The sequence below is a fragment of the Salmo salar genome, chromosome 01 (genome assembly GCF_965601325.2).
Source record: "Salmo salar chromosome 01, fSalSal1, whole genome shotgun sequence".
Classification (NCBI taxonomy): Eukaryota; Metazoa; Chordata; class Actinopteri; order Salmoniformes; family Salmonidae; genus Salmo; species Salmo salar.
This window is the reverse complement of record NC_138291.1, coordinates 144,691,956-144,705,941: the sequence shown is the minus strand read 5'-3', so window position 1 is coordinate 144,705,941 and position 13,986 is coordinate 144,691,956. Positions and strand designations below refer to the sequence as shown.

The 13,986-nt window shown below is 39.4% G+C and overlaps 1 protein-coding gene across 1 annotated transcript in view; it reads left to right on the top strand.

The window, feature by feature from the left end:
- Positions 1-299: 299 nt before the first annotated feature.
- The window catches only part of cabp7b (calcium binding protein 7b), a 30,799-nt gene continuing 17,112 nt past the window's right edge, over positions 300-13,986 (top strand). Inside the window, exon 1 of the mRNA XM_014130334.3 lies at positions 300-1,401. Within this exon, the coding sequence (XP_013985809.1) occupies positions 1,287-1,401 (115 nt within the window). The 5' untranslated portion in view covers positions 300-1,286. The remainder of the gene's footprint in view (positions 1,402-13,986) is intronic.

Genomic DNA, 13,986 nt, shown 5'->3' with positions numbered 1-13,986 from the left:
TCTAGAAATAAAACGATATTGTTATATAAAACGACATCATGTCTCTATCTCCATGGGTAGGCTATTACACTGTCCATCTATTCATTCAACATTACGTGCCGAAATACAAGATACAATGACCATCATGTTCAAGCATCACTAGTAAAACGAGTCAGTCATCAATGTCAACCTTGAGAGACACTTTTGTGTTCAATTAGATAATTGAGTCTACTTAGAAAGGGGAGGTGGAGGAAGTGTCATCACTGGAGGGGAGAGAAAAGCTTGGGGAGCTTGGACTGAGAAAAACAAAATGAGACGGCAGTGTGCAGAGCAGACGGCTCGAGGAGGATCAACCTCAAGGATCCATCTGAAGACGCAGTGGGTCGCCCAGGAAATCCCTTGACAGTTGAATACTTTGACAACTCTAGTTCTTAGTTTTGATGTTATTTCGTTTTTTTTTCTTGTTTTATTTTCAAGGAGAACGTTACAGACGAAAATCTCTTCAATAGGCTACCGGTAGAGGCTTTTGGGGGCTATTAGTTAGGCTACTTACAGTTTTATCGACTGGTCTTCAGAAGTGAAGATAAAGGAAACGGAAAAGGAAAGTGTGAGGAGACGGAAGGCAATACATACCTTGTACAAAACAACGACCTGTAGGACTTCTGTTCATGTTAATCCTATCAAACAGAAAATAGAAGTCTTCAGTCTAACAAATATGAAATGATATGCATTTCAAAGCCAGCGCACACTTAAACTGCTCTCGAATTGGATTTGTAGTTGACACGTTTTTTTATATATATAGTTGTAGTTTCTATTTTTGTATCATTATTTTATTCCAATACATGCGGAATAAAATATCTTACAATGTGCGGATTAAAATAGTTGGTTTTGATGTAACAAAGATATTTGCTAGGTTTATTTGAGACAATAAAATAGATAGAATTACGACCAAAAAGAAAGTTTCAGCAATATATCTAGTAGGGCTACTTATATCCTTCGGTAATTGTAATGCAAAGTTGATGTGACATATAGGCTACACAAGCACTCTTGATATATAGGCATTACATGCATTGAAGACATAGCAGAGACACCTGCCACTTTGTCCGGGACTTCGCGAGCTTCGATTCCGCCACTGTTTTCTCAACAGGCTACACCAAAAAACAATAACAGTCAAGTGACAGAACCTGAACATAGATCTTTTTTCCGGTTGCAAAATGTTGTTCTCCAAAGTGGACTATAGCAAAGTTTCGGTCAGCAAACTACAGTGAGCTATATGAAGATCGCGATACAGATTTTCCCTCGCAGAAATGCCAGTGCGAATGCCAGTGCGGACCACAAGGTTCATGTACAAGGGAAACTGCACTATTCCAGATATCCTATCATACCGGACCCCCATTAACCTGCCCGAGGATGAGGTGGAAGGTGAGTCATGATTATTATATCTATTGTTTCATGTCTTGCCTAAATCCATTCTGCATGTGGAGGATCGATACAGCCAGGTCAAGGAAATGACCCTTGCCTTGACGGTGCAATGAGTCACTCGATCTCAGCCGTTCAGCACCGTGGAGAGCGCCCCACAGCTACAGGGCTAAATGTTAGCACGTCACAATGGTCTCACACAAGGGCAGCAATTACAACTTCAAATGCACGCAGATTGCCCTAGTATGTTCTATCATACTTGTCTTGACTCATTCACTTGTTCAGAAGACAACGAACATGTATGTTCCCAGCTGTTAAAATTGCGGTATAAACATATGCCATTTACCAGACGTTTTTATCCAAAGCGACTTACAGTCATGCTTGGATGCATTTTACTTATGGTTGGTAGACATCAGTTAGCACAACATTTTTGTAATTGTTCTTAATAATCTGTTTTGATGGTAGTTCTACCATCTGCAAAGTAATTAAAACCAAAGAGAATGTATGCACAGCGGTCTAAGGCACTGCATCTTAGTGCTAGAGGTGTCACTACAAACCCTGGTTCGTTTCCAGGCTTTATCTCAATTGACCTTAATTGTGAGTCCCATAGGGCGGAGCACAGTTGGCCCAGCGTTGTCCGGGTTAGGGTTAGTAGTCAGTCATTGTAAATAAGAATTTGTTCTTAACTGGCTTGCCTAGTTAAATAAAGGTTAAATAAAAATGATAAAACAATTTATAAAACAAAAGGTTCTACCTAGAACCTAAAACGGTTCTTTGGCTGTCCCCATAGGTCGGAGAAACCGTTTGAAAAACCCTTTTAGGTTCCAGGTAGAACCATTTTGGAGATCCCTACATGGAACTCAAAAGAGTTCTACCTGGAAGAAAAAAGGGTTCTCCAATGGGGACAGCCGAAGAACCCTTTAGAATACCCCTCTCTAACCCTTTTCCTGTAGGCATGCCAATCTGAATGAGTGCTATGATGAACTATTATTTATTCCAAGGCTTACAGGCTTGGAAAAGTATGCCTTGAATATTGCTAGACAATATTTGTTTGAATGTTGCTTGAATGGTCCTTGTATATCTTTGTAATGAGTGAATTTTAAGGCATTAACACCAATGACATACAACTTTGAATAGCCTTCTTTGTTTTTATTGATCTACACAATATATTACATACTTTTGTTCACTTTCTAGCATTTAAAATAATAGATATCTCTAAACCCCCAAAACATGTCACAACTGGAAGAAGCCAATTAGCTTAGCCTAAGTACCTTAAACAATGCATAAATATAATGTTTTGCAATATAAAGAACTTGTATTATGTTTTATCATTGACAAACTGTTCAATATAAAAAAAGAATGTATGATGTGTAGGGTTGCACATTTTGGGGAATATTCAGAGGTGGAAACTTTCTGTGGGAATTAACGGGAATATATGGGAATTAACGGAAATATAATCAAATTAATATTAATACCATTTAAATGTAGATGTTTTTTGCATTGGATATATTTACCATATCATACGGAGACAGAAACATAAACCTTTTACCTTATCATAAGTAGACATAATTGCAAATGATTAAATCCCTCTGATAGAAATGTAAAAAATCCCAAAGCCCTTGCTTGGAAGTGTATTTCACCAGACTGCCAAGAACCTTGCCCTCATCCAGGCCAAGGTGGCGAGAAACGGTAGTGATGACACCATAGGCCTTGTTGATCTCTGCACCAGACAGGATGCTCTTGCCAGCATACATGGTCCAACATGTCTGCTGCGGCGTGTATGGGCTCCAGGCAGAAGTCGTCACGCTTTTTGATGTATTTCAGAACTGCAGTTTTCTCTGCTTGGAGCAACATTGAAGTGGGCAGGGCAGTAGGGATTTCTTCTCTTACATCTGCAAGCAGAGTCTGAACATCAGACAGGATGGCATTGTCTCCCTCAAACAGTGCAATGGCTACTGCTATAAGTTTCAGGAGTTTCAGGCTGCTTACCACTCTCTCCCAAAATACATCATCCTGGAGGATCCTCTTGATGGGGCTGTCCATATCGGCAGACTGTGATATGGCCATTTCTTGGAGAGACTCCTTCCCCTCCAGGAGACTGTCAAACATGATGACAACACCACCCAAAACAGGTGTTGCTGGGCAGCTTCAATGTGGTGCTCTTATTCTTCTCACTTTGCTTGGTGAGGTAGATTGTTGCTATAACTTGACGACCATTCAGATACCTAACCATTTCATTGGCTCTCTTGTAGAGTGTATCCATTGTTTTCAGCGCCATGATGTCTTTGAGGAGCATATTCAATGCATGAGCAGCACAGCCAATGGGTGTGATGTGAGGGTAGGACTCCTCCACTTTAGACCAAGCAGCCTTCATGTTCGCAGCATTGTCTGTAACCAGCACAAATACCTTCTATGGTCCAAGGTCATTGATGAATACCTTCAGCTCATCTGCAATGTAGAGACCGGTGTGTCTGTTGTCCCTTGTGTCTGTGCCCTTGTAGAATACTAGTTGAGGGGTGGAGATGATGTAGTTAATTATTCCTTGCCCACGAACATTCGACCACCCATCAGAGATGACTGCAATACAGTCTGCTTTCTCTATGATTTGCTTGACCTTCACTTGAACTCTGTTGAACTCTGCATCCAGCAAATGAGTAGATAAAGCATGTCTGGTTGGGGGTGTATGCTGGACGAAGAACATTCCGAAATCTCTTCCAATACACATTGCCTGTGAGCATCAGTGGTGAACCAGTTGCATACACAGTTCGAGCAAGACATTCATCAGCATTTCTCTGACTACGTTCCTCCATTGAGTCAAAAAAAACTCTGATTCCAGGAGGACCATGAGCTGATGATATCGATAAGTTGTCTGATTCATCATTTTCACCTCATATAGAAGTAGAGGGACTTTTGTCAGAGGTTGCTTGTTGTGAGCGCTGAGGGAACATAATGCACTTGGCCAGATGATTCTGTATCTTTGTTGCATTCTTCACATATGATTTGGCACAATATTTGCAAATGTACACAGGTTTTCCTTCTACATTAGCTGCATCGAAATGTCCACTGTAGTGAAATGTCCACTGCAGTGAAATGTCTCTCACCTACAGCTGATTACATGTGATGGAGGAGTGCACTGCACATGTGATGGAAGAATGTACTGTGGATGCAGAGAGTTGCAATTCCATTGAATTGGGGATAGTTTAACAAAATATGCCACAAGACCTAGAATTACCTTATGTGTATCCCACAAAAAAGGTTCACTGTTATAAGCTAACTTTTTTGATGAATTTAAGCAAAATTCCAAAAATTCCCGGGCTTAACTTCCCATGAATAAATTCCGGAAAAATTCTGGAAATTAACAGGAAAGTTCCCAACCCTTTGCAACCCTAAATGATGTGTAACTATTTGTCATTTTAAAGTGTTCTTCATGGTTGCAAAGGCAAAGGACCCAAATGCCACCGTAATTCAAGAACACCCACATAATGATACTTATAGTGACTCCATATACTCCTGTTTCACAGAAAACTTGTTGGACCTACATCTTCCAAATCTTTGTTATGTCTAGCAGTAAATGGAATAGCTCTCACTCAATATTCAGGATGTATCAATCTTCTGTATCTTGCAAAACATTGTTGATTCAGACTGTGAGTAAGCATGTGTATGTTACAGATATTATATATTTCAACAGCAATCACTCAATTAACGCCATTAATCAGATAAATACATTATTTATTGAAGCCCCTGTCTTTTTCCCACTCCAAGTTACAGTATTTCCTTTGGAGGCCACCCAGCATCCATAGAGTGTATCTATCTGCCTACTCTAATAACCTTTCTGAGGTAATTCAATTAAAGTTATGACTTATAATTAATGCATTGGTGCTGCAGGGAAGGGATATATAGAGTAAAAATCAGGAGACAGATGATATCACCAAGTGTAACTGTGTAGCAGGATAAAAAAAAAATAATAATTCCAACGGCATTTCCTGAGAGAACATAAAGTAGCAAAGACGGGCCGACACTCCAGATTATAACCTGTGTATGTCTGTCTTTTCCAGATCTGAATCATAGAGAACAAAGTACTTACAATTCAAATGGAAGAAAAAAACATTTGGCAATTATTCACTTTTTCACACTATAAGGAAAGAACAGTCATTAGAGTACAATCCAGCGTGACGTGACCCTGAAGTAGAGGACATTGTGCCTTTCAGTCCATATGTGTGCACTGTGTTGCATGGTATGGCATTGGAACTCACAATCTGTGATGACTGCTAATGACGAATGTGACTCACAGTAGCCAATAAAAAGGGAATATATTCATGACATTGGCTGCTTTTCTGAAGGTCATTGATGATTGACAGCAGAATATGACATGGGGCAGGGAGGAGTGAATGCTACCTAGAAGCACCAGATGATAATGAAAAAAGCTACATGGTGAATTCTGAAAACAAGTGGTTCATGGTGGAGATTTGTGAACTAAATACATAGAAATTAAAACAATCAACAGTATAATACAAATCTTTAGTTAGGGATTGATTGACATTGATGCATCATTGTTCTAGTTGACATTAGTTTGTCGATAGAGGTTGCAAACCATAGAGAACCTATGAGTTTGGGTAATATAGAACCTAGTTTTCCACAGTAGATTTGGTCCTGGGTTACGAGATTAACCAAATATCACAACTCGAGACTATTATTAATTTACTACTCCAGGAAGAATGGTCTGTGTAGTTAAATTCATAGGGGATGTTTTCATTTTAAAAAGTCAGATTCTAAAGTTCACATAGTAACAAAATCTCCCTGGCTTTTGGTGTCCAGCTGCATCTCAGCAGAGGGATCATTGAAGAGATCCTCTATCTGGCATTGGGTAAAAAACAAAACACTGCCTGAATATAGTAGCATTCTTCCTGTCTGAAAGGGCAGTTGGGTGGTTCCAGCAATGATGAGATACACATACAATACAATACAACACAACTTTATTAATCCCCAAGGGGCAATTCCTTCCGGGCTGACATGGTGCTTCAGACAGGACAAACACACACTGACAGTGTAAAAAATAGATAGAATCACTTATTAAGGCATCAGTTCAGGGTGCATAGTGCAATTTAAGAAATTAAAAGTTAATGGTATTCGCAGTTCTTAATTAATTGTAGGGCTAAATTATCTCTAGAATAGTCCATCAGACTCCCTTAATGTTCCTATTAAACAGGGAGATGGCCTCGGGCACAAACGAGGCCCTGCATGAAATAGAATGTGTTTTCATACATTTGGTGAAAGTTGAGAGTGGAGATTTTGTTGTTGTAACACCCTAATCAAAATCTGTTTAAAGGCTAGTGTTTTTGGAGCAAAGTCAACAAGAAGAAAAATAGAGATGACAGTCAGATCAGATATGGCTGAGTCTTTCACACGGATAATGACATTTCTATTTCTGCTGTTAGTTGGTCGCCCTGGCCCCAGATCTGGCCAAGCTGTCTCGCCCTAAAATTCCATCATTGCTTTGAGCAACTTATTTGGCATGGAGAAAAAAATAGCTGTTGGGGGACTGAGACTCTTATCAAAAGACCAACCATGACGGGGCCAAACTCATAGAATTAGATCAAAACAAAAATGCCCAAGATGCCATATGTTGCAGGTGGAGTGCCAGCCAAAGGACAGTGCAGCAGGCAGAGCTCTGCAGCAAATCATTAACTTATTGAGGAAGCCATTTGACTGCTGTTTACTCATTGAGGATCATCCAATGTAACAGGCACAGTGAGCTGTCCAAATTCAGACAGGGGGGTGGAAAAAGGACAGGTTGATTATGAGGGGAAAGGCTTGATAAAATTTGCACAGGAGCCAATTGTCTTTTTTTCCTGAAATAATTGGCTTGTGTTTTTGGCTGGGTTGCTGGCTGGCTGCTGTGACTGATTACACTGTAATACTGCACTGTCCAAGTTCCAATATGAAAACCTGCGTGCTCCTTGAAGATAACACTGCAATGTGTTAATATGACAATTGTGACATTTACATTTTCTCACCAAAATTACAATTATTATAGTTGTTATATGACAAAAAACATTTACCAAAATAGTGCGTTTAAAAATTATATTGAAAATACGTTTTTAAATATGTAGTGGGAAGGTGCTACTATAGTCATCATCAGTGAAAACAAACGGGAATAGGGATTAAAGAGAATGGCACTTTATATTATTCTTCCCAATCCCTAGTCCTTACAAACAAGAGTCAACGCCTCAAAATAATCAGACTGCACAGTTAATTCAAGTGTACCTCGACAACTATTGCATAGTCAGGAAAGTGTTTTTAACTGCCAGTTGTGGCACTTGAACATGTCTGCCGAGCTAGATAAGATTGGTGGTTCGCCTACACAGCACTGACTTCCTTAGAGTGAGGTCCCAGGTCTCGGTCGCTCCCCACCCCTCTTCCTGTTTGTCAACGCACAACTGACGGAGCCTGCAAACGTTATTTATAGATCACAGCATGTCAGAGAATCCCCCAGACACCAGGCATTGGAGTAGGGCTCAGATCACTTTCCACTTTATATGCAAAAGCTATCTTCATGCATGGTTACAAATGGGAAGAGGTTGCAGTAAGCACCTCATATAAAGGAGACGGAGGCTTCTGACTCTACTATCTGTAAATCTGCAAATCAATGAATCTACTATTATATTTGATACAATGTTAACATTTGACAGAGACCCACAAACCTCTAGTCCCCCATCAGCTGATTCCCACATAGTACCAAACACACAGTTGAACACACACTGGACTCTAATCTGGATATAATAGAGTGCATACATACAGGTGTAGGATCTTAATTTGACCAGTATTGTCGCAGCAAAATAATCCTGCAGCAACAGGATTTTAACGTTTAGTCCATAATGTTGCTTGATCGGTGGTTAAACTATTAGCTGGTCAAAATGAGGCTACATGAAAAGTGGAAAACTGTTAATATAACCATGTGTTAGTGAATTTATGTAAATAATGAAGCTCATCTGCAGGAAAACTCTCAGCAACAAAAGAGTGATCAAATTAAGATCTTCCATCTGTAATAGAAAGAATCATCAGCATTATATTTTATTGAGCAAGATTTACACGCTTTTCTAAGTGCTATAGAACAAAATGGCATGGCATTGTTTGAACAAACTATAACACTGTAGTATATAGCGCTGTTCTCATCAAACACTGTTACCCTGATCACTTACTGAATGTAGGTGGGTAAATTCCCAGAATGGGGAATCCTATGCCAAATGTTGACATATGGTAAGCAGTGGCATCCCAATGGACTCACCAGCAGTTTAAATTAGTACCAGTGAGGCTTTTCCTCTCATTTGCAGGGTCCCAGAATACTGTGAACTATGAGGTGGTTTCCTCACCTTATCTCACCACCATTGTGAAGAGCCCAGCTCTGCTATATCTAAGCAGACAGCTTGTACTGCAATTCCCATGGCACATCAGAAGAAGCTTAGTCTCTTGTAGTATCTGTAAACCTGAAGAGATAACCCAGGATTAGTCATAACAAAGATGGAATGGAGATTGTGATAATTTGTTGGCGCGCTCTAGGCTTACAGTAAGCTATTTGAAGAGGAGGGCTCTTCTCTCTCTCTCTCTCTCTCTCTCTCTCTCTATCTATCTCTCTCTCTTTCTCTCTCTCTCTCTCTGTCTTAGATGCAGCCTCACTGAATGCAGAACCAATGTCACAGTGCGAGTTCAGCTGTATTATCGTAAAAATAAATGCCTGTTGAAAGATAGAGAAATCTCATGAAATGGATGAGCATCCCACTGGGCACACCACGTCATTTCAACGTTGTTAATTGGATAATATTTGGTTGAGACGTTATTCAATGAGATTACAACCTATATTCACCCACTCAAAAAGACAGCCAAAAGTTTGTTGAATTGCCAATGTGTTGTCACTATGTTTTCAACCATCTAAAAGCACAACCAAATTCCAATGGAAAAACAATGTCTGATTTTTAGTTTAGTTGTAACCCAAACGTCAATCACTGCACTTTCAACAAATTAAAAGCACAGTAAAGTTCAAATGGGAAAACAATGTCGGCTATTTTGTTTATTTATAAAACAGATTCTGTTATCACTGTGCTTAATCTAATATCAGAACCAAATGACATGGATTGCAGTTGAGATTACATTAAAAGTTTACATGGTCCAAGTGATCAATGCCGTTCAAGATTTTGCGCAGATTATTACAGCAATTGTGAAAATCTCCACAGAGCTGTGATGACCAATGCATGCTAGCTTAAAACTTCTCAGGGCTATGTGGGACGCTAGCGTCCCACCTGCGGGACACACTATTCAACAATCAGTGAAATAGCATGGCGCGAAATACAAAACAGCAATACAAAACATAATTTCATTGTCTCAAACAATCAACTATTTTACACCATTTTAAAGATAAGACTCTCGTTAATCTAACCGCATTGTCCGATTTCAAAAAGGCTTTACGGCGAAAGCATAAATTTAGATTATGTTAGGACATAAACTTCACAAGAAAAACTACACAGCCATTTTCCAAGCAAGGACATGCATCACAAAAACCAAAAGTACAGCTAAAATATTCACTAACCTTTGATGATCTTCATCAGATGGCACTCAAAGGACTTCATGTTATACAATACATGTATGTTTTGCTCGATAAAGTTCATATTTATATCCAAAAACAGCATTTTACATTGGCGCGTGATGTTCAGAAAATGTATTCCCACCAAAACCTCTGGTGAATGTGCACATCAATTTACAAAAATACTCATCATAAACGTTGATAAAATTTACAACAGCTATTGAAAGAATTATAGATACACTACTCCTTGACGCAACCGCTTTGTCAGATTTCAAAATAACTTTACGTAGAAAGCACATTATTCAATATTCTGAGTACATAGCTCAGCCATCGAAGCAAGCTATACAGCTACCCGCCAAGTTCTGGCATCAACAAAACTCTGAATTAGTATTATAAATATTCTCTTACCTTTGCTGATCTTTGTCAGAATGCACTCTGAGGACTCGTACTTCCACAAGAAATGTTCTTTTTGTTCAAAATACTCCATATTTATGTCCAAATACCTCCGTTTTGTTCGTGCGTTCAGATCACTATCCAAAGGCATAACGCGTGAGCGCAGTACCAGAGACGAAAAGTCAAATAGTTCCATTACCATTTGTAGAAACATGTCAAATCTTGTTTACAATCAATCTTTAGGGTATTTTTAACGTAAAAATACGATAATATTCCAACCGGACAATAGCGTATTCATTCCAGGAGAAAAATAAGGAACGGCGCGCTCGCAGGCTCGCGCATCACCAAGCCCTTTATCCTCAGGCAGTCCACTCATTGACTGAGCTACTATTCTCTGCCCAGTAACAGGAGAAGGATGAAAAAACGTTCTAAAGGCTGTTGACAGCCAATGGAAGCCTTAGGAAGTGCAACGTGACCCCACAGACACTGTAGTTTCGATAGGGATTCAAAAGAAGAACTACAATTCTCAGATTTCCCACTTCCTGGTTGGATTCTTCTCAGGTTTTTGCCTGCCATATGAGTTCTGTTATACTCACAGACATCCTTCAAACAGTTTTAGAAACTTCAAAGTGTTTTCTATCCAAATCTACTAATAATATGCATATTCTAGTTTCTGGGCCAGAGTAGTAGGCAGTTTAATTTGGGTACGTTTTTCATCCGGCCGTGAAAATACTGCCCCCTATACTCAACAGGTTAAACATGCACACAGCTGTATTAAGACCCTTACTCACATTTACAAGATTACATAAGACATTTTAAGTTACAGTAACCTCAAAATGTGGCCATGGATGTGTTACTCATTTTCAGGTTGAATGTTAAATTAGTTTGCAAGATAGCCTTAACTTTAGGCTATTTACTGTATTAGAAAAGTAAGATTGAATTGTGTTTGGTTGACAACTCAACCAAATATCAACAATTAAAGGAGATGTATCTACTGCTTGGATAGTTCCATCTGAGACACTGGCTTAATCCCATTCTTTAACTTTTATTTTAATCTGAAATAAACCAGAGCTTGAAACCCTAGGCCTATTGTATTGTCTATTTTTTGTTGAATTCTGGGTTGAATCTAGCTGAATAGTTGTGGATGACTGAAATTGCTATATAGGCCTAAATAGCATCATTGATGATATACTGTATGAGTGAGAAAGTATGGCTGGTCACATTTAATTTATTATGTTGAACCTACCCTTTGGAATGACTTTGATAGCAACAGTGAATCTATTTAGTTGGAGTGGAGAACTCTCAACAATTATTTTCACAATAGCACATTGGTAATAGACAGTGACAAATAAGCAAGGCTGTTCTTGGATAAAACCCTGGATGGGAGACTAAATGGTAGCTGTAGATACAGTGGCTTGCGAAAGTATTTACCCCCTTGGTATTTTTCCTGTTTTGTTGCCTTACAACCTGCAATTAAAATAGATTTTTGGGGGGATTGTATCATTTGATTTATGCAACATGCCTACCACTTTGAAGAAGCAAATCTTTTTTAATTGTGAAACAAACAAGAAATAAGACAAAAAAAAACAGAAAACTTGAGTGTGCATAACTATTCAACCCCCAAAGAATACTTTGTAGAGCCACCCTTTGCAGCAATTACAGCTGCAAGTCTCTTGGGGTATGTCTCTATAAGCTTGGCACTTCTAGCCACTGGGATTTTTGCCCATTCTTCAAGGCAAAACTGCTCCAGCTCCTTCAAGTTGGATGAGTTCCGCTGGTGTACAGCAATCTTTAAGTCATACCACAGATTCTCAATTGGATTGAGGTCTGGGCTTTGACTAGGCCATTCCAAGACATTTAAATATTTCCCCTTAAACCACTCGAGTGTTGTTTTAGCAGTATGCTTAGGGTCATTGTCCTGCTGGAAGGTGAACCTCTGTCCCAGTCTCAAATCTCTTGAAGACTGAAACAGGTTTCCCTCAAGAATTTCCCTGTATTTAGCGCCATCCATCATTCCTTCAATTCTGACCAGTTTCCCAGTCCTTGCCGATGAAAAACACCCCCACAGCATGATGCTGCCACCACCATGCTTCACTCTGGGGACGATGTTCTCGGGGTGATGAGAGGTGTTGGGTTTGCGCTAGACATAGCGTTTTCCTTGATGGCCAAAAAGCTCAATTTTAGTCTCATCTTACCAGAGTACCTTCTTCCATATGTTTGGGTAGACTCCCACATGCCTTTTGGTGAACACCAAACGTGTTTGCTTATTTTTTATTTTTCTGGCCACTCTTCCATAAAGCCCAGCTCTGTGGAGTGTACGGCTTAAAGTGGTCCTATGGACAGATACTCCAATCTCAGCTGTGGAGCTTTGCAGCTCCTTCAGTGTTATCTTTGCTCTCTTTGTTGCCTCTCTGATTAATGCCCTTCTTGCCTGGTCCGTGAGTTTTGGTGGGCGGCCTTCTCTTGGCAGGTTTGTTGTGGTGCCATATTTTAATTTCTTTTTAATAATGGTGCTCTGTGGGATGTTCAAAGTTTCTGATATTTTTTTATAACCCAACCCTGATCTGTACTTCTCCACAACTTTGTCCCTGCCCTGTTTGGAGAGCTCCTTGGTCTTCATGGTGCTGCTTGTTTGGTGGTGCCCCTTGTTTAGTGGTGTTGCAGTCTCTGGGGCCTTTCAGAACAGGTGTATATATACTGAGATCATGTGAGAGATCATGTCTTTATTTAACTAATTATATGACTTTTGAAGGTAATTGGTTGCACCAGATCTTATTTAGGGGCTTCATAGCAAATTAGGTGAATACATATGCACGCACCACTTTTAATTTTTTTTTAACTATTTTTTGTTTTCATGTCACTTCACCAATTTGGACTATTTTGTGTATGTCCATTACATGAAATCCAAATAAAACTAAATTTAAATTACAGGTTGTAATGCAACAAAATAGGAAAAATATCAAGGGGGGGTGTCATGTCCTGACCAGTAAAGATGTTATTTGTTATTGTAGTTTGGTCAGGACGTGGCAGGGGGTGTTTGTTTTATGTGTTTCGGGTTTTTTTGGTTAATGTTCTATGTTAGTATATTTCTATGTTCATTCTAGTTTTTCTATTTCTATGTTTAGTTTATTGGTTTGACCTTCAATTGGAGGCAGCTGATCCTCGTTGCCTCTAATTGAAGGTCCCATTTAGTAGGGGTGTTTTTTCATGGGTTTTTGTGGGTAGTTGTTCCATATGTGTAGCTGTGTGCCTCACAGGACTGTTTCTCGTTGTTGTTTTTGATAAAGTGTTTGTTTTGGTTTTCTTCTAAATAAAGAAGATGAGCATACACATTCCCCCTGCGCCTTGGTCCTATAAGTACGACAAGTGTGACAGGGGGTGAATACTTTTGCAAGGCACTGTAGATTAATTCTCCAGTAGAAGGTGCTGCCCACCCAGCCTATTTAAAAAAAAAAAAAATGTGGATTTAAAGTTGAAGATCTGATGTTATTTTAAAGGTACAAATAATTTAACATTATCACGTTTCAGGTAAGACCCAAATGCAGACTGTGTTGAAGTAACAATGTTTATTACAGCAACAGGGGCAGGCAAACGACAAGTCAAGGCAGGCAGGGTCGATA